Source organism: Panulirus ornatus, chromosome 11, assembly GCF_036320965.1.
Source record: "Panulirus ornatus isolate Po-2019 chromosome 11, ASM3632096v1, whole genome shotgun sequence".
In the NCBI taxonomy this organism is placed as follows: domain Eukaryota; kingdom Metazoa; phylum Arthropoda; class Malacostraca; order Decapoda; family Palinuridae; genus Panulirus; species Panulirus ornatus.
Window position 1 is genome coordinate 17,317,868 of NC_092234.1, and position 22,612 is coordinate 17,340,479.

General features: G+C 40.7%; 1 protein-coding gene across 2 annotated transcripts in view; it reads left to right on the forward strand.

The window, feature by feature from the left end:
* The window catches only part of LOC139751341 (uncharacterized), a 144,929-nt gene that overhangs the window by 3,401 nt on the left and 118,916 nt on the right, over positions 1–22,612 (forward strand). For both annotated transcript variants that reach the window (XM_071666696.1, XM_071666695.1), the window contains exons 2-5: positions 9,968–10,076; positions 11,667–11,807; positions 11,945–12,104; positions 14,335–14,533. In XM_071666696.1, coding sequence (XP_071522797.1) covers positions 9,981–10,076; positions 11,667–11,807; positions 11,945–12,104; positions 14,335–14,533 — 596 coding nt within the window. In that variant the 5' untranslated portion in view covers positions 9,968–9,980. The remainder of the gene's footprint in view (positions 1–9,967; positions 10,077–11,666; positions 11,808–11,944; positions 12,105–14,334; positions 14,534–22,612) is intronic.

Sequence of the window (22,612 nt, forward strand, 5' to 3'; positions counted from 1 at the left end):
CCAACTCTCATTTGCCCTCCTTTTTACTTCTTGCACCTTTCTCTTGACCTCCTGCCTCTTTCTTTTATACGTCTCCCAGTCATTTGCATTATTTCCCTGCCAAAATTTTCCAAATGCCTTACTCTTTTCTTTCACTAATGATCTTACTTCTTCATCCCACTACTCACTACCCCTTCTAATCTGCCCACCTCCCACACTTTTCATGCCACAAGCATCTTTTGCACAAGCCATCACTGCTTCCCTGAATACATCTCTCCCTTTACATCTTTTGTTCTCACCTTTTTCCATTCTGTACTCAGTCTCTCCTGGTACTTCCTCACACAAGTCTCCTTCCCAAGCTCACTTCCTCTCACCACTCTCTTCACCCCAACGTTCTTTCTTCTTTTCTGAAAACCTCTACAAATCTTCACCTCCACAAGCTAATGATCAGACATCCCTCCAGTTGCACCTATCAGCGTATTAACATCAAATAGTCTCTCTTTCGCGCGCTTATCAATTAACAATCCAGTAACGCTTTCTTGCCGTATATTTATCTATATCTCTCTTTTTAAACCAGGTATTCCCAATCACCAGTCCTTTTTCAGCACATAAATCTACAAGCTCTTCACCATTTCCATTTACAACACTAAACACCCCATGTACACCAATTATTCCCTCAACTGCCACATTACTCACCTTTGCATTCAAATCACCCATCACTATAACCCGGTCTTGTGCATCAAAACAACTAACACACTCACTCAGCTGCTCCCAAAACACTTGCCTCTCATGATCTTTCTTCTCATGCCCAGGTGCATATGCACCAATAATCACCCATCTCTCCATCCACTTTCACTTTTACCCATATCAATCTAGGGTGTACTTTCTTACACTCTATCACATACTCCCACCACTCCTGTTTCAGAATTAGTGCTACTCCTTCCCTTGCTCTTGTCCCCTCACTAACCCATGACTTTACTCCCAAGATATTCCCAAACCGCTCTTCCCTTCTACCTTTGAGCTTCATTTCACTCAGAGCCAAAACATCCAGGTTCCTTTCCTCAGACATACTACCTATCTCTCCTTTTTTCTCATCTTGGTTACATCCACACATATTTAGACACCCCAATCTGAGCCTTCGAGGAGGATGAGCACTCTCTGCTTCTGTTCCCCTGTTTAGAAAGTTAAAATACAAGGAAAGGAGGGTTTCTAGCCCCCCGCTCCCATCCCCTTTAGTTGCCTTTTACGACACGTGAGGAATTCGTGGGAAGTATTCTTTCTCCCCTATCCCCAGGGATAGGGGAGGTATAAGTTTGTTGAGTATTCCTGGGAAATTATATGGGAGGATATTGATTGAGAGGGTGAAGGCATGTACAGAGCATCAGATTGGGAAAGAGCATTGTGGTTTCAGAAGTGGTAGAGGATGTGTGGATCAGGTGTTTGCTTTGAAGAATGTATGTGAGAAATACTTAGAAAAGCAAATGGATTTGTATGTAGCATTTATGGATCTGTAGAAGGCATATGATAGAGTTGATAGAGATGCTCTGTGGAAGGTATTAAGAATATATGGTGTGGGAGGCAAGTTGTTAGAAGCAGTGAAAAGTTTTTATCGAGGATGTAAGGCATGTGTACATGTAGGAAGAGAGGAAAGTGATTGGTTCTCAGTGAATGTAGGTTTGCGGCAGGGGTGTGTGATGTCTCCATGGTTGTTTAATTTGTTTATGGATGGGGTTGTTAGGGAGGTGAATGCAAGAGTTTTGGAAAGATGGGCAAGTATGAAGTCTGTTGGGGATGAGAGAGCTTGGGAAGTGAGTCAGTCGTTGTTCGCTGATGATACAGCGCTGGTGGCTGATTCATGTGAGAAACTGCAGAAGCTGGTGACTGAGTTTGGTAAAGTGTGTGAAAGAAGAAAGTTAAGAGTAAATGTGAATAAGAGCAATGTTATTAGGTACAGTAGGGTTGAGGGTCAAGTCAATTGGGAGGTGAGTTTGAATGGAGAAAAACTGGAGGAAGTGAAGTGTTTTAGATATCTGGGAGTGGATCTGGCAGCGGATGGAACCATGGAAGTGGAAGTGGATCATAGGGTGGGGGAGGGGGCGAAAATTCTGGGAGCCTTGAAGAATGTGTGGAAGTCGAGAACATTATCTCGGAAAGCAAAAATGGGTATGTTTGAAGGAATAGTGGTTCCAACAATGTTGTATGGTTGCGAGGCTTGGGCTATGGATAGAGTTGTGCGCAGGAGGATGGATGTGCTGGAAATGAGATGTTTGAGGACAATGTGTGGTGTGAGGTGGTTTGATCGAGTGAGTAACGTAAGGGTAAGAGAGATGTGTGGAAATAAAAAGAGTGTGGTTGAGAGAGCAGAAGAGGGTGTTTTGAAATGGTTTGGGCACATGGAGAGAATGAGTGAGGAAAGATTGACCAAGAGGATATATGTGTCGGAGGTGGAGGGAACGAGGAGAAGAGGGAGACCAAATTGGAGGTGGAAAGATGGAGTGAAAAAGATTTTGTGTGATCGGGGCCTGAACATGCAGGAGGGTGAAAGGAGGGCAAGGAATAGAGTGAATTGGAGCGATGTGGTATACCGGGGGTGATGTGCTGTCAGTGGATTGAATCAAGGCATGTGGAGCGTCTGGGGTAAACCATGGAAAGCTGTGTAGGTATGTATATTTGCGTGTGTGGACGTATGTATATACATGTGTATGGGGGTGGGTTGGGCCATTTCTTTCATCTGTTTCCTTGCGCTACCTCGCAAATGCGGGAGACAGCGACAAAGCAAAAAAAAAAAAAATATATATATATATATATATATATATATATATATATATATATATTATACTTTGTCGCTGTCTCCCACATTAGTGAGGTAGCGCAAGGAAACAGATGAAAGAATGGCCCAACCCACCCACATACACATGCACATATACATACCTATACACATGTACTTAGTCATACATGCTGCCTTCATCCATTCCTGCTGCCACCCCATCACACATGAAATGGCACCCACCTCCCCCCGCGCATGCATGAGGTAGCGCTAGGAAAAGACAACAAAGGCCATATTCGTTCACACTCAGTCTGTAGCTGTCATGTGTAATGCACTAGAACCACAGCTCCCTTTCCACATCCAGGCCTCAGAAAACTTTCCATGGTTTACCCCAGACACTTCACATGCCCTGGTTCAATCCACTCTCAGATACCTAAAGCACTTAACTTCCTTTCCTGTTTCCTTGCGCTACCTTATTAACGTGGGAGACAGTGACAAAGTATAATAAATAGCAAATAAATTATATTTATATTTATTTATTTTGCTTTGTCGCTGTCTCCTGCGTTAGCGAGGTAGCGCAAGGAAACAGATGAAAGAATGGCCCAACCCACCCACATACACATGTATATACATACACGTCCACACACGCAAATATACATACCTATACAACTCAATGTATACATATATATACACACACAGACATATACATATGTACACATGTACATAATTCATACTGTCTGCCTTTATTCATTCCCATCGCCACCTCGCCTCATATGGAATAACAACCCCCTCCCCCTTCATGTGAGCAAGGTGGCACTAGGAAAAGACAACAAAGGCCCCATTCGTTCACACTCAGTCTCTAGCTGTCATATAATAATGCACCGAAACCACAGCTCCCTTTCCACATCCAGGCCCTACAGAACGCTTTACATACCCTGGTTCAATCCATTGACAGCACGTCGACCCCAGTATACCACATCGTTCCAATTCACTCTATTCCTTGCACGCCTTTCACCCTCATGCATGTTTAGGCCCCGATCACTCAAAATCTTTTTCACTCCATCTTTCCACCTCCAATTTGGTCTCCCACTTCTCCTCGTTCCCTCCACCTCTGACACATATATCCTCTTGGTCAATCTTTTCTCACTCATTCTCTCCATGTGACCAAACCATTTCAAAACACCCTCTTCTGCTCTCTCAACCACACACTTTTTATTACCACACATCTCTCTTACCCTATTATTACTTACTCGATCAAACCACCTCACACCACATATTGTCCTCAAACATCTCATTTCCAGCACATCCACCCTCCTGCGCACAACTCTATCCATAGCCCATGCCTCGCAACCACACAACATTGTTGGAATCACTATTCCTTCAAACATCCTTCCGAGATGATAAATATTTTATTTATTATTATATATTTATGAAAAGAGAAAATGTGCTGACAGTCTAGCACAAAATGAAATGTGGTTAGTCTGCTGGAGAGGATGGTATTGCAGTTGAATTTCTGAATAATGAAGAAGACTTTTGTTGGTTGGATAGATAGGATTTTTAATGTGTGTAGGGATCATTCAGAAGTGCCAGGGCAGAATATCCCAACAGTGCCACTGTATGAAGATAAGGGTGGCAAAGTTGAGTATTTAAATTACAGAGTATATGTGTTTTGATGGTATGTGGTTAAGTTGTTTGGAAGAGTGATGATTGAGAGGGTGGTGGCATGCACAGAGTATCAGATTGTGGGAAGGACAATACAGTTTCAGGAGTGGTACACGGTATCTCAGTCAGGTGTTTGTTGAAGAATGTTTTAGAAATATGTAGAGAAACAAAAGGATTAGTATGTGATGTCTATGGATCTGGAGAAAGCATATGATAGTGTTCATAAAGATGGTTTTTGGAAAGTGCAGGGAATATCTAGTGTGGGAAGAAAGCTATTAGAAGCAGTTAGGGTTTTTTATTAAGAGAGTAATGTGTTTGTATGAGTAGGAAGAGTAGGAAGAGAGCGTTAGTGGTTCAAGGTGAAGGTGGGTCTGTAACAGATATATATGGTGTCACCATGGCTATTTAATCTTTTTATAGATAGGGTGATGAGGACTGTAAATTTAAGAGTCTTGGAGAGAGGGGCAGTTGTTGTTTGCTTATGTCATGGTGCTGATGGCAGACTCAAGTGAGAAACTGTAGGAGCTGTTAATTACCTGTTTGTACAGTATGTTGAAAGAGTTCTACACTTATGGGGCCCAATCGCCTTGACTTTCTGTACCATCAGATAGCCTTTTAAGCCTTTGTAAACTGTAAGCATTCACTGCCTAATTGGTTTTTATAGTCCATCCACTCCACCCTAAAATTAAACCAGTAATTTTTAACATCCTCTCTAACAAGCTTTTTACCCTTGCTTTCAATCATGACCTCTGGTTACTCTGGTGCTGCATCTCTTGGTGAATTGATCCCAGTCAGTATCACCCAGCTGATTTAGAAACTTAAAGGCTGTTATTAGGTCCCCTTCTCTCTCCTCTCTTCCATAGTGGACTGCCTCTTATTGTAGTATATTCCTCTTAATTCAGAAACCATCATAGTTGCTTTTCTCTGTACCCTTTCAGTCAGAAATCTGGGCATTTTTGTGTTGAGTAGTGACCTGAGTCCAGTTTTAGTCAAATATATGGAGTGAATAATTTTATAAACATGTCCTTGTCCATGTATTTAAATGCAGTGCCTGTATTTGCTGGCAGACAGTTTGCCTCTTTCATTTTTTTCTTATATGTAGCTTAGATGATGAATTAGGCATAGTGTTGACCCCAGGATCTCTTTCACATGCAGAGTTCTTTGGTTTTTTCACTACCATGTAATAATCACACTGAAACCTACTCTCACTCTTTTCCATTTTTTTCATTCTGCACTTGCTTGGATCGAATATTATCATCCATTTATATAACCAACTTTAGAGTTCATTTGAGTCCTCTTGTAGGCTCATGCAGTCATCTTTCTTTATTTCTATCACGATCATGGCATTATTCATGAACATGCTAAGATATGATTCTAGTCCATCAGGCAAATTATTTATAAACACCAAGCATAACAGAGGACCCAAGACCGATCCCTATAACATGCTACTTTTAGCCCTAGCCAACCAGATTTGAGGATGCACTTCCTGCCTATCCAGTGAAGGAGTCCACCCCCTTGTTCCTGCCTGTAGATCTTAAATTGGCTCCAGTGAGGGGCCATGTCAAAGGCTTTATGGTAGTCCAAGAACACTGTCTATGCTTCCCTTTCTTTGATCGAAGATGGAGCTCACCATGTCATTGAAGTCCTAAAGATTTATTATGCATGACCTCCGTTCCTAGAACTATGTTGCCTCCCAGTTAGAGTATTTTATCATTCGCAAATAATCATTTATTTACTTTCTAATTATCTTCCCCAATGTTTTCCAAACCTCACTTGTCTCTGAGACTGACCAGTAGTTCAGTGCCATTTTCTGATCCCCCATCCCCTGTTTTTATGTATATATATATATATATATATATATATATATCTTCTTTTCTCCTTTTTTGCTTTGTCGCTGTCTCCCGCGTTTGTGAGGTAGCGCAAGGAAACAGACGAAAGAAATGGCCCAACCCACCCACATACACATGTATATACATACGTCCACACACGCAAATATACATACCTACACAGCATTCCATGGTTCACCCCAGACGCTTCACATGCCCTGATTCAATCCACTGACAGCACGTCAACCCCGGTATACCACATCGATCCAATTCACTCTATTCCTTGCCCTCCTTTCACCCTCCTGCATGTTCAGGCCCCAATCACACAAAATCTTTTTCACTCCATCGTTCCACCTCCAATTTGGTTTCCCATTTCTCCTCGTTCCCTCCACCTCCGACACATATATCCTCTTGGTCAATCTTTCCTCACTCATTCTCTCCATGTGCCCAAACCATTTCAAAACACCCTCTTCTGCTCTCTCAACCACGCTCTTTTTATTTCCACACATCTCTCTTACCCTTACGTTACTTACTCGATCAAACCACCTCACACCACACATTGTCCTCAAACATCTCATTTCCAGCACATCCATCCTCCTGCGCACAACTCTATCCATAGCCCACGCCTCGCAACCATACAACATTGTTGGAACCACTATTCCTTCAAACATACCCATTTTTGCTTTCCGAGATAATGTTCTCGACTTCCACACATTCTTCAAGGCTCCCAGGATTTTCGCCCCCTCCCCCACCCTATGATCTACTTCCGCTTCCATGGTTCCATCCGCTGCCAGATCCACTCCCAGATATCTAAAACACTTTACTTCCTCCAGTTTTTCTCCATTCAGACTTACCTCCCAATTGACTTGACCCTCAACCCTACTGTACCTAATTACCTTGCTCTTATTCACATTTACTCTTAACTTTCTTCTTTCACACACTTTACCAAACTCAGTCACCAGCTTCTGCAGTTTCTCACATGAATCAGCCACCAGTGCTGTATCATCAGCGAACCACAACTGACTCACTTCCCAAGCTCTCTCATCCCCAACAGACTTCATACTTGCCCCTCTTTCCAAAACTCTTGCATTTACCTCCCTAACAACCCCATCCCTAAACAAATTAAACAACCATGGAGACATCACACACCCCTGCCACAAACCTACATTCACTGAGAACCAGTCACTTTCCTCTCTTCCTACACGTACACATGCCTTACATCCTCGATAAAAACTTTTCACTGCTTCTAACAACTTGCCTCCCGCACCATATATTCTTAATACCTTCCACAGAGCATCTCTATCAACTCTATCATATACCTTCTCCAGATCCATAAATGCTACATACAAATCCATTTGCTTTTCTAAGTATTTCTCACATACATTCTTCAAAGCAAACACCTGATCCACACATCCTCTACCACTTCTTTTTAATGTAGGCACAACTTTGGCTTTTTTCACATAGTTGGAGGAACTGCACCTTCCCCTTGTGACTTATTGAACATCATTTCTAGTGGGCTGGCAAGTGCCTTCACTCATTATATCAGCATGTATGGGGGGACTTTATCAGGACCATGGACTTTATGTAGGCTGAATTATTTTGATAGCCTATTTATATGATTTCTGTTGATAGATATGCATTCCAAGACTTCATCTCTTCCCACCACAACCTCCACAGTAGAAACACTACTGAATTCATCATTCACTTACTTCCTTATTTTCTCATCATCCTCAAGAAATCTTCCCTTTGAGTCCCTTAGACTGTTTCGCTATTTTCACTGAAAGTTGTTTCTCATTAGATTATGTAAAAGCTTTGCATTGTCTTTTATTTTTCCACCATGCTTTTTTTCAAAATCTCTCTGCTTCTCCCTTCTTACTTTGCAGTACACATTTATTGCTCCTGTATCTTTCTTATGTTGGTTAGCTGGCTTCGTTGTCTTTCATACCCCCTCCATAGTACGTCCCTGAGCTCTCTTGCTTTATGACATTCCTTGTTGAGCCATATCTCTCTCCATTTTGATCCTCTTCCTCTTTTGGCCATCAGAGGTACCCATGTTTTGACCTCTTCAGTGTTTATCTCTCAAAGACCTTGGTTAATTCCATGTAGTTGCCATGACTGTGTTTCATCTTCGGTTCCTTAGCCCACTCTGATCCCTTTCTTTGGTTCCCCACTGCACATGTTAAAAAGTAAGCATGACATGATAATTTTTTCCAATAGGAGCATCATGCTTATGTTCTGTTTCCTTGCTGCAGTATGTAAAGACAACATCGTGTATAGATGGCTTATCATCTCCCCTAGTTCTTTATGCTCTGTGACTTATTTGTAAAGAAAGTTCTGTATACTTTCAAGGAATTTGTTTCCATGACTCAGCATCCCTTTGGAATCTGGATTCTCCCAGTCTGTTTCCCTGTAATTGAAATCCCTTATTATTAGTACTTTACCATCTCTGAGGAGGGAAAGCCTTGTTGCTTCTTTCACCATGCTTATTGATCTTTCATTATTCTCTGAATATGCCTGTTTTGCTTTGTTACACTTGCAGGAGTGTAAAATTATTATTATACAAATCCTATCCACCAATACTCTTTATACATTGTCTGTATTGTGTTATTATTATTATACAAATCCTATCCACCAATATTCTTTATACATTGTCTTTATTGTGTTATCTACTGATACTTCATGGATGTCTTATCAAGAGGGCTAATGTCCCTCCTTTATTTTCTTTATCCTTTGTTGCTGTTGTGTACCACCCATGGACAGACTAGGTTAGAGTTGATTTTATATATGAGCTTTGTGTGCACCACTCTCACAATATCTGGTTTGCTGTCTCATAAACGTTCCATACATTGTAGCTCCTTTCCATTTGCAACCAGGCCCTTTGCATTTGTATACAAAACCTTCTGCCCAAGGGACTTCCTACTAGCTGATTCTAGTCTCCTTGGACTAAAGGTAGGGGTGTTGTTCCTACCCTTAGGCTGTCTTGACTCCTTTCATGTTTTGCCTTTTGCCAGTTCTCTTTGGCTTTATCTCTCTCACTCCTGAGAAATATTCTTTTGAACTCTCCTTTCTAGCTTGTTGATATACCAGTTTAACTACCTTGTGGCCTTCCCCAGGTGTCTTGTCCGTATATCACCATTCACCCAACTTCCTTGATTTCATCTCTTGCTTCTTTTGAATTCATTACATGATGTCTTTCTAAGACCTTTTGTCCTTCTAGGGCTGCTCTTTTCTCCATGTTTGGGAGATGATTTTTCTCCAGCCCAAAGACCATTATTGACTTTTGCCTGGTTACCTCCCTCTACATTGGCTTCCCTTATCTGCATAATAACCCATCTTTCTGTTGTCTCCTGTAGTCTAGCAGTGTCCTGTTTATCACCAGGTATCTCCTACCTAATCTGGAAATTGTATTTACATTGCCACACAGCTGATCTGGACAATATTTGCCCTTTTACCTTTTCTATGTTATCAACTTGATTCTTCCTTAATTAACCAATTCTTGACTGCATGCAGTGCTTCCTCATTGGCCCTGCTCAGTAGTTTGTTTTGCTTCTTTGTTTCAAGATTTCTGAGCTTATGTTCTTCATTTATTTCAACTTTTGCAGAGTAGTCATTTTCCATTCAGCAATCCTCTTTTTGTTTTTCTGTTTTAAATTATATTGATGTAACGATAGATTTAATAAATGTAGGATGCTCCTTTAATGAGGTTTATTTATGAATCATATGATCTCTGCAGTAATGGGCTAAAAATGAGTGAAGGTACGCGGATCGCTGTCCAACGGGCAGAAGAAGCTGTGAAAATGGAGGGGGCAGGACTTAAACCTGGGGTCCCTGTTGTTTGTCTGGTAGGTAACTCAATATTTTCCTTGTCTCCTTTTGAATGCTATTTTTCAGTTACATGAGAGGTAGAGTGTGGATATAAGTAAATGCGGGTGTTCTTCATTTGCTCCTGGTGCTTCCTTGGTTCATGAGATATGGCAAAATAGTATGAAAGAAAATGAGTAGAGTGGAGTTTTTCACGTTTAAGATACCATATGTACCGAAACAATCTATGTTGAGGATGGTATGGCACTCAGAGTGCCATTGTATTCCACTATTTAAAGCTAATGGCAGTCATGTGTTGGCATATAAGAGTGACTAAAGAGTTGCAGTGTCACTTTTGTAGGTCTTGTAGTGCTGCAACATGTATTGATTTGGAATACTCTGAGTTAGGATAGAGTAAAGGTTATGTCTGAAAAGTGTTGATTGAGACCTTCAGTATGAAAGTATAAGATGTTTGCTGCTTTCTTACATCACTCCAGTGTGTCAGGCCTCTGCAACTACTGTACCTTAATCTGTCACTTGCCAGGGTACTGAAGCTCACTGAAATGGCTCCCTTGTTTATGGAATTTTCTGTTATGTTGTATGGATATTGCCCCAGACATTTCTGTAATGCCATAGTTCATTCATTTTTTTTTTGGTTTTTGTTTTTAGTCCCAAAGTGTATCTAATTACATGAAGCTAGCAACAATGTAAGAACTGCTTGAGAGGGCATCAGAGCATTAAACATGCCTAAGTACAGCTACTCCAGCCCTTCACCCAGCCCCTAGCTTGATGCTCCTGTTTCTTAGGTGAATTTTGATGATTCTTACAGTACCTTCAGACCAGCTTCTTGAATGGATAGAATGCAAGACTTTGTCTTTTTTGTGTTGCATAATGCTTTGTCTTACTTCCATCCATCTGTCACTTGTTCATTTGTCATCCATCTGTTTGTTTATCCATCCATTGTCCGTCACCTGTTGTTGCTCTTTATATTTCAACATACCCTTGTTCACAACTTGAAAACTAAAACCTAAAGGATGTATGGACTAGGTGTTTGCTTTGAAGAATTTGTGCCAGATATGCTTTGAAAAAGAGTGAATTGTATGAGGTATTTATGGATCTTGAGGAAGCATATGATTGGGTTGATAGGGAGGCCTTGTGGAAGATGTCATGAATATGTTGTGAATGGAAAGTTATTAAATGCAGCAAGGAGCTTTTACCAGGACATTAAGACATATGTTTGAGTAGGAAGGGAGGAGGGTGAGTGGTTCTCAGTGAAGGTGGGTCTGTGTCAAGGATGTGATATTATCTTGGTTATTTAATTTGTTTAGGGACTAGTTAGTGAAGGAGGCAAATGCAAGGGTCTTATAGCGAGAGGCATACCTACGGCATATTGGTAGTGGGGAAGAATAGAGGTGAATTAGTTGGTAATTGCAGATGACATGGCTATGATGGCAGACTCCAGAGGCTTCTGATAGAGTTAAGGAGATTGTGTGACAGAAGAAAGTTGAAATTAAGTAAGGTAAGGACAGAGAGGAGCTCCAGTTTGAAAGACTGAATTGGGAGGACCTAGAGTAATTGATTGCTGTAAATAATAATCCTGTGCATAGGTTATAATGATATGTAATTGACAGGTATGTGACCGAGCAATAAGGGACATTCATGGACAGGATATACACAACTTGTTCCTAGAATCCAGTGTTACTTCTCACACTAAACAACAGCTTGGGAATATGTTGGAACAGATCATTAAGTCTCCCCTGGATGCTGCTCAGGTTTGTCAGACTTGCATAATCTTGGTTGTTAATACCATAGTGAGATAAGATATTTGGTTTAAGATTATTCATATGGCATATATTATCTTGGAATCTGAACTGAATTTGAAAATTCCTAAGTTTCTGTATTGTTGCAGGTGTATTCAAAGACGTTGTGTCGTCGATGCTTCAAGCTACTAGATGAGCTAGATGAAATGCAGGAGCGATCAGAGGTTATCAAGAATACTTTAGCGGGATGGTACAATCGATCATTCCTTAGAAGACTTAAGTTACCTGATACAGATGAAGGAAACATAGGTATGTACAAAATTTTTCATTTTCAGATACATCTTTCGTCTTGGCCTTCAATATGCATATACTTTGCTCTTGGTATGCTAATCTGTATAATATGAATCTATGAACAGAAAATGAAATGAGTTTTGAGTGTATTGGTATGTATTTTTGTTATTTTCCAACCAAACTTTTTGGAGGGGAGTGTAGAATTAACTCCTACATACACAGCATACATATAAACAGGTACCTTGGTGATTTTGTTTTTCTTTTTTTATAGTACATTGGAGGCTACAGTCACAGACAAAAGTCTACATCAAGGCTGGGCCGTAATTGAAATACAGAGAGGTTCATAAAAGGGGAAAAAGGAGATGAGGGAAAGTATTTTTACAAAGGTTTAAGGATGTGAAAAACCTGTCTTTTAAAATGTGCCAGGTCACAGTTATTAAGAGGGTAGGGAGTTCCAAAGCTTCAAGGTGTAGGAAAAGAAACATGTATCAAAATGGCCCACCCTTGAGTTCCCAACGGCTACACAGTATAGCCATGATATAAAGTTTCACAGTGGATTTATTTTATATTTGACACAAATGTTAGGTACTATATGAGTTTAATACATTTTGATTTATTTGTTCACAAATAATTGCATTGCAATACAGTATTTGCTTTTTTTTTGTAAAGGTCACTTTACAGTGAAGGATATCTCCTTAAAGTTTAAGATTTCAAAATCAGAAAATGTGTAGTTCTTACTTCATGATCACTAAAATATAGGCATTGTTAGGCATATATGTAAAGAAAATCTACATGGTAATTTAAGGATCACAGTGTCACTCAGTATGCAGAACTCCTTGTATGATATCAGTTGCTGATGTATGTTTTTAAGGTTGAGACAGATTACCAAAGACATGTTAAGTCCCATTTCAGTTGGGAGGATCTGTTATCCTCATTCTTAGTATGGATTCTTCACCTGCTGGAACCAGAAATAAAATTGTTTCCTTAGTTATTTCAAGAAATGGAAATGAGTCTCATAGAAATTGAAAAAAAAAGACTGGTAACAAAACCATATTAACATCACATCACAAACTGGATTGCAAAACAGACAAGTGTGCTGGTGCTACATCAGTATTATCTGTCATTCTGGGAAATCTTGAGAATATACTAGGGTAGGTTTCATTTTATTCCTATGTTAAGGTGTAGCAGTGTCCAAAGAGAAAGGGACTGTAGGTACAATGATAAATGCAGATGCTTCTTCTCAAAAATGTTTATACAATCACTCACAAACAAAAGAAGCCTTAGAATGTTCTTAATTTTATGTGAGAGAACCATATCACCCCCTGCAGAGGATTTTTTTTTTTTGTAGATGAATAGACAGAAACATGGAAGAAGGGTTACAAACAAAAAAGCTAGAAGAAACAATAGTGTCCAGTCAGGAAATTATTCACCATATTAAGATTACAGAAATCAGCTTTAGGAACAAGCAAATCAGTATGTTGTAGCATCTAAACCATGAGAGACATCTGCAGTACATAGCAAGCCTGGAGACATATATATGGGGCTTCACATAAAGACATAATTTTAAAGTATTGATAATGCAAATTTCTTTGTATCCCTCACTTCTACTTGTGTCCAAGGACTCATAGAGTAAACAGAGTTCAGTTATGAAAGGCCTAAAGAAAGCTGTTTATATTTTTTCAAATTGTTGTCATTTATCCATCCCCATTAGCACAGAAACACTTAAAAGAAACTTGGGTGAATGGTTAGAAACAGTTCCAGATTATCCCAGGATTGGCAGTTATGCAGTGTGTATGGTGAGTGTGCAAGGTGACAGAGGAACATTACACATTAGCCCAGCTTAATGGCAAAATGTTTCCTAGTTAAGTTGCTCTGGATTTAGATACAGATCCAGGTGTCTCCTTTTCAAAAGTTATTCTCTGATTAGATTGATAGTAGTACCTCAGATCTTATAGCAAGGTAAGAAATGTTTTTGACCATTTGGTGACTTATGATGCTGTACTTTTGAATGGCAGATTAAGCAGGTAAATGTGACATTTATCGGCCTAGTTAGGCCTGTTGGTGATGATTATACACTCCCTGTTTTTTTCAAGATATTAGAATATAGCAGTCTCGTTTTTTCTTTTTATATTCACAGCTTAGGTACGTTTTTACTACATTTCTGAACTGAGAACAGACATTGTCATTAGTTGATTGATTCTGTAATGATGACATGGCTGATATATGTTTTGTTTTATATCATCAACAGAGTCAATGGATATAGACAGTCCTATACATGATGAGCCAAGCATTGAGCTGAAAGTTGAACCATTGGATGAGGATGAAGACCTATTAGCAGATGAACTACGGCCAGAAGACCAAGGGATTCGACCAGATGACCCTGAGTTCAATCCAGCATATGATAATGTGTGGATGATGGGTAAAACTCGTGGCAGAGGCCGTGGCAGGTATGTAGAATTTATAGCATTGAAAAGTTAGGTAGGGAGATTGATGATGATTGAAACCAAGTCAGGTTGTGAATAATTTTATATGTCCATAGATAGCAGAGGTTTGCCGTACACAAATCATCATCTCTTCCCTGTGGTCTTTCCCACCAGTATGGTGATAAATAGATCAGGGCTGTTCTTACCCATATGATTCCAGTCAGAAGACACCATCCTTTGCTCCTCCTTTATGAATGACATATATGTGTTTGTACCGTCTCACTTGTTATATTGGCCTTACCTTCTGTAATCGGCAACTGCCACCTGGTAGGCATCATTGATCTGCTCCTTCCTAGTCACCCAGGGCTCAAAAAATTTTGAGGGAATAGCGAGCAGCTAGACATGTTTGTTGCTGCTGCTGTTTGCTAGCTTTTTCATGAATCAATGTCCTTTTTCTTTTATTTGAAGTATGGTTCCATTATTTTCATGTTTTATATTCTTTTTCAACATGGAAAGAAGTAGAGGGAACATGGAGAGTGAGGAGACCATATTGGAGAAGATTTTGGGTGATTGGGGCCTGAACATGCAGGAGGGTGAAAGGCATGCAAGGAGGAGAGTGAATTGGAATAATGAGGGATACTGGGGTCAACGTGCTGGGAGTGGACTGAACCAGGGCATGTGAAATGTGTGGGGTAAACCATGGAAAGGTCTGTAGGGCGTGGATGTGGATAGGGAGCTGTGGTTTGGGTGCGTTACACATGACAGCTAATGTATGGATGTGAGCAGATGTGGTCTTTCTTCATCTTTTTCCTGGTGCTACCTCGCTGATGCAGGGGTGGTGATCAGGTTTAGGGGAAAGTGAAGAATGTATATGTTATCATTTTTTTTGTACGTTCGTGCATTTCTGCTGTTTCCTGTGGGGCAGGGTGGTGTCAGGAATGGACGATGGTGAACAAGCATTAATATGGACATGTTTCTATGTGTGTATATTGCAAGAGGTCACAGTGGTGCACATGATTTAGTATTTTCTGATAACTATGAGGAAAATGAAACGCGATAAGTTCTCCAGTGAATATTTGTGTAATGATAATATCGTCAGGGGATATACAAGAATGAGATAAATGACATAGCAGTCAGTTGATGTACAAGGAAGACACATAGCTATGACGTCAATGGTAAACAAGCGTTATCAGATGGTGGTGTTTGGGTTGGTGATGTTCGGGTCTAGCATCATACCTGTCATAGAATTTTATTCATGGACAGGAAAGGGAATTGTGTTTGTATAGACCTTCACTAATATTAATGTTACTGTTCTTTGTGTATTTGATAATAGAGGATTCATAGAAGATTCAGTTATATTTCTTGTGGTAAAGGAGTTACAGTTAAAAACTGAATTAGTGTTACTCCAGTCAGTACAATGGTCATAATTTTTAACATGATTAAAGAAAGTATTTGACTCTTGTCCTGTTCTTATACTATAATTATGTTGCCTGATTTATTGATGCTGAGTTTGAGAAGATATATTTTATTGGATCCAAGTTAAAGTATCCTAGATCTTTCATTGATAAATCTCTTAAGTTGGCAAAGAAATAATTTTATAGAGTTAAACCCAAACCTTCCCTTGATACCAAGAATCTTTTAGTTCTCCCTTTTAATGATGATTTTATATTTCATCCCAGGTTGCCAAAATCCTTTAATGTACATGTATCCTTCAGGCCTAACAATACTATAAAGAATATTTTGATCAAGAATTTGCCAGAAAATTCTGCAGGCTGTTTTTCCAGAATCACTTGTAAAAGATGTAATATGTTTTATGTTGGGTAGACTGTAAGGATCTTTATGTTAGACTTCAGCAACATGAATATAGTATAAGAACAGGAGAAGAATCGAATGCTTTGTTTAATCATGTTAAAAGTATGAAAAATGTATCGACTAGAGTAACTCTAATTCAGTTATTATGTATGTAACTCTGTTACTATGAGACATATCATTGAATCTTCTGTTATTAGATACATAAAGAATTGTAACATTGATATTAGAGGAGGTCTGTATAAACTAGATAGCTTTGTCGAAGGCAAAATTTGTAAACAATTCTTTTTCCTGTCCACATGATGAAATCTTATGACAGGCATGATACCAGACCCAAACATCACCACCATCTGATAACGCTTGTTCACCATTAACATCTTAGCTACGTCTCTTCCGTGTATATCAACCAACTGTTCCATATCTTCTGTCTCATTCTTGTATCTTTCCTGACAATGTGATCATTACGTGAAAGTGCACTTGGGAACTTATTGTGTTTCATTTTCCTTGTTGTTATCAGCAAATATATGTACGCATGTAATATTTGTTTATTTACTTATCATCCTTTGTCGCTGTCTCCTGCGTTAGCGAGGTAGCGCAAGGTAACAGACAAAAGAATGGCCCAACCCACCCACATACACATGTATAAACATACACATCCACACATGCACATATACATACCTATACATTCCAACATATACATATATATACATACACAGACATATACACATATACACATGTACACAATTCACACTTATTGCCTTTATTAATTCCCGTCGCCACCCTGCCACACATGAAATGACACCCCCTTCTCCCCACACGCGTGCGGGGTAGTGCTAGGAAAAGACAACAAAGGCAACATTTTTTCCCATTCACTCTCTAGCTGTCATGTATAATGCACCGAAACCACAGCTCCCTTTCCACATCCAGGCACCCACAGACTTTCCATGGTTTACCCCAAATGCTTCACATTCCCTGGTTCAATCCATTGACAGCATGTTGACCCCAGTTTACCACATTGTTCCGATTCACTCTATTCCTTGCGCACCTTTCACCCTCCTGCATGTTCAGGCCCTGATCGCTCAAAATCTTTTTCACTCCATCCTTCCACCTCCAATTTGTTCTCCCAATTCTCCTCTTTCCCTTCACCTCTGACACATATATCCTCTTGGTCAATCTTTCCTCACTCATTCTCTCCATGTAACCAAATCATTTCAATACACTCTCTTCTGGTCTCTCAACCACACTCTTTTTATTGCCATACATCTCTCTTACCCTTTCATTACTGACTCGATTAAACAACCTCACACCACATATTGTTCTCAATTATCTCATTTCCAACACATCCACCCTCCTCCGCACAACCCTATCTATAGCCCACACCTCGCAGCCATATAACATTGTTGGAACCACAATTCCCTCTAACATACCCATTTTTGCTTTTTGAGATAATGGTCTTGCCTTCCACACATTCTTCAACGCTCCCAGAACATTCGCCCCCTTCCCCCACCTTATGACTCACTTTCGCTTCCATGGTTCCATCCGCTGCCAAATCCCAGATATTTAAAACACTTCACTTCCTCCAGTTTTTCTCCATTCAAACTCACCTCCCAATCGACTTGTCCCGTAACCTTACTTTACCTAATAACCTTGCTCTTATTCACATTTACTCTCAGCTTTTTCTTCTTTCACACACTTTACCAAACTCAGTCACCAGCTTCTGCAGTTCCTCATCCGAATCAGCCACCAGCGCTGTATCATCAGCGAACAACAACTGACTCACTTCCCAAGCTCTCTCATCCACAACAGACTGCATACTTGCCCCTCTTTCCAAAACTGTTGCATTCACCTCCCTAACAACCCCATCCATAAACAAATTAAACAACCATGGAGACATCACGCACCCCTGCTGCAAACCGACATTCAGTGAGAACCAATCACTCTCCTCTCTTCCTACACGTATATATGCCTTACATCCTCGATAAAAACTTTTCACTGCTTCTAGTAACTTTCCTCCCAAACCATATACTTTTAATACCTTCCACAGAGCATCTCTACTCTATCATATGCCTTCTCCAGATCCATGAATGCTACATACAGATCCATCTGATTTTCTAGGTATTTCTCACTTAGTCTTCAAAGCAAACACCTGAGCCACACATCCTCTACCACTTCTTAAACCACACTGCTCTTTCCCAGTCTGATGCTCTGTATGTCTTCACCCTCTCAATCAATACCCTCCCATATAATTTCCCAGGAATACTCAACAAACTTATACCTCTGTAATTTGAGCACTCGTCTTTATCCCCTTTGCCTTTGTGCAGTGTCACTGTGCATGCATTCCGCCAATCCTCAGGCACTTCACCATGAGCCATACATACATTAAGTATCCTCACCAACCAGTCAACAACACAGTCACCCACTTTTTTAATAAATTCCATTGCAAAACCATCCAAATCTGCCGCCTTGCTGGCTTTCATCTTCCGCAAAACTTTCACTACCTCTTCTCTGTTTACCAAATGATTCTCCATGACCCTCTCACTTCGCACACCACCACGACCAAAACACCCTATGTCTGCCACTCTATCATCTAACACATTTAACAAACCTTCAAAATACTCACTCCATCTCCTTCTTACATCACCACTACTTGTTATTACCTCCTCATTAGCCCCCTTCACCGATGTTCCCATTTGTTCTCTTGTCTTACGCACTTTATTTACCTCCTTCCAAAACATCTTTTTATTCTCCCTAAAATCTAATGATGCTCTCTCACCCCAATGCTCATTTGCCCTCTTTTTCACCTCTTGTTTCTTTCTGTTGACCTCCTGCCTCTTTCTTTTAAAAATCTCCCAGTCATTTGCATTATTTCCCTGCAAAAATCATCCAAATGCCTCTCTCTTCTCTTTCACTAATAATCTCCTTCATCCCACCACTCACTACCCTTTCTAATCTGCCCACTTCCCACGCTTCTCATACCTCAAGCATCTTTTGCGTAAGCCATCACTGCTTCCCTAAATACATCCCATTCTTCTCCCACTTCCCTTATGTCCTTTCCTCTCACCTTTCTCCATTCTGCACTCAGTCTCTCCTTGTACTTCCTCCTATAAGTCTCCTCTCCAAGCTCACTTACTCTCATCACTCTCTTCACCCTAACATTCTCTCTTCTTTTCTGAAAATCTCAACAAATCTTCACCTTCACCTCCACAAACTAAAGATCAGACATTCCCTCCAGTTGCACCTCTCAGCCCATTAACATCCAAAAGTCTCTCTTTCATGCGCCTATCAATTCACGCATAATCCAATAATGCTCTCTGGCCATCTCTCCTACTTACATGCATATAATTATGTACATCTCTCTTTTTAAACCAAGTATTCCCAACCACCAGTCCTTTTCAGCACACAGATCTACAAGCTCTTCACCATTTCCATTTACAACACTGAACACCCCATGTACACCAAGTATTCCCTCAACTGCCACATTACTCACCTTTGCATTCAAATCACCCATCACTATAGCCCGGTCTCGTGCATCAAAACTGCTAACACACTCACTCAGCTGCTCCCAAAACACTTGCCTCACATGATATTTCTTCTCATGCCCAGGTGCATAGGCCCCAATAATCACCCATCTCTCTCCATCCACTTTCACTTTTACCCATATCAATCTAGAGTTCACTTTCTTACACTCTATCATATACTCCCACAACTCCCGTTTCAGGAGTAGTGCTACTCCTTGCTTTGCGCTTGTTCTCTCACCAATGCTTGACTTTACTGCCAAAACATCCCCAAATCACTCTTCCCCTTTACCTTTGAGCTTCGTTTCACTAAGAGCCAAAGCATCCAGGCTCCTTTCCTCAAACATACTACCTATCTCTCCTTTTTCTCATCTTGATTACATCCACACGCATTTATACACCCCAATCTGAGCCTTCGAGGAGGATGAGCACTCCCTGTGTGACTCCTTCTTCTGTTTCCCCTTTTAGAAAGTTGAAATACAAGGAGAGATGGGTTTCTAGCCCCCCGCCCCAGTCCCCTATCCCCAGGGATATGTATTATATTTATGATTTATTATTATACTCAATCACCACTTCCTACTTCAGCAAGGTAGCGCCAGGAAACAGACTCATACACACACACACATACACACACACACACACACACACACACACACACACACACACACACATATTTTTTTTTTTTTTTTGCTTTGTCGCTGTCTCCTGCGTTTGCGAGGTAGCGTAAGGATACAGACGAAAGAAATGGCCCAACCCATACACATGTATATACATACACATCCACACACGCAAATATACATACCTACACAGCTTTCCATGGTTTACCCCAGACGCTTCACATGCCCTGATTCAATCCACTGACAGCACGTCAACCCCGGTATACCACATCGATCCAATTCACTCTATTCCTTGCCCTCCTTTCACCCTCCTGCATGTTCAGGCCCTGATCACACAAAATCTTTTTCACTCCATCTTTCCACCTCCAATATGGTCTCCCACTTCTCCTCGTTCCCTCCACCTCCGACATGTATCCTCTTGGTCAATCTTTCCTCACTCATTCTCTCCATGTGCCCAAACCATTTCAAAACACCCTCTTCTGCTCTCTCAGCCACGCTCTTTTTATTTCCACACATCTCTCTTACCCTATTATTACTCCCTGCGTGTCGTAGAAGGCGACTAAAAGGGAAGGGAGCGGGGGGCTGGAAATCCTCCCCTCTCATTTTTAGTTTTCCTAATGAAGGAACAACTTTATCCATAGCCCATGCCTCGCAACCATACAACATTGTTGGAACCACTATTCCTTCAAACATCCCATTTTTGCTTTCCGAGATAATGTTCTCGACTTCCACACATTCTTCAAGGCTCCCAGGATTTTCGCCCCCTCCCCCACCCTATGATCCTCTTCCGCTTCCATGGTGCCATCCGCTGCCAGATCCACTCCCAGATATCTAAAACACTTTACTTCCTCCAGTTTTTCTCCATTTAAACTTACCTCCCAATTGACTTGATCCTCAACCCTACTGTACCTAATAACCTTGCTCTTATTCACATTTACTCTTAACTTTCTTCTTTCACACACTTTACCAAACTCAGTCACCAGCTTCTGCAGTTTCTTACATGAATCAGCCACCAGCGCTGTATCATCAGCGAACAACAACTGACTCACTTCCCAAGCTCTCTCATCCACAACAGACTGCATACTTGCCCCTCTTTCCAAAACTCTTGCATTCACCTCCCTAACAACACCATCCATAAACAAATTAAACAACCATGGAGACATCACACACCCCTGCCGCAAACCTACATTCACTGAGAACCAATCACTTTCCTCTCTTCCTACACGTACACATGCCTTACATCCTCGATAAAAACTTTTCACTGCTTCTAACAACTTTCCTCCCACACATATATATATATATATATATATATATATATATATATATATATATATTTTTTTTTTTTTTTGCCGCTGTCTCCCGCGTTTGCAAGGTAGCACAAGGAAACAGACGAAAGAAATGGCCCAATCCACCCCCATACACATGTATATACATACACATCCACACACGCAAATATACATACCTACACAGCTTTCCATGGTTTACCCCAGACGCTTCACATGCCCTGATTCAATCCACTGACAGCACGTCAACCCCGGTATACCACATCGATCCAATTCACTCTATTCCTTGCCCTCCTTTCACCCTCCTGCATGTTCAGGCCCCGATCACACAAAATCTTTTTCACTCCATCTTTCCACCTCCAATTTGGTCTCCCACTTCTCCTCGTTCCCTCCACCTCTGACACATATATCCTCTTGGTCAATCGTTCCTCACTCATTCTCTCCATGTGCCCAAACCATTTCAAAACACCCTCTTCTGCTCTCTCAACCACGCTCTTTTTATTTCCACACATCTCTCTTACCCTTACGTTACTTACTCGATCAAACCACCTCACACCACACATTGTCCTCAAACATCTCATTTCCAGCACATCCACCCTCCTGCGCACAACTCTGTCCATAGCCCATGCCTCGCAGCCATACAACATTGTTGGAACCACTATTCCTTCAAACATACCCATTTTTGCTTTCCGAGATAATGTTCTCGACTTCCACACATTCTCAAGGCTCCCAGGATTTTTGCCCCCTCCCCCACCCTATGATTCACTTCCACTTCCATGTTTCCATCCGCTGCCAGATCCACTCCCAGATATCTAAAACACTTTACTTCCTCCAGTTTTTCTCTATTCAAACTTACCTCCCAATTGAGGGTGTTTTGAA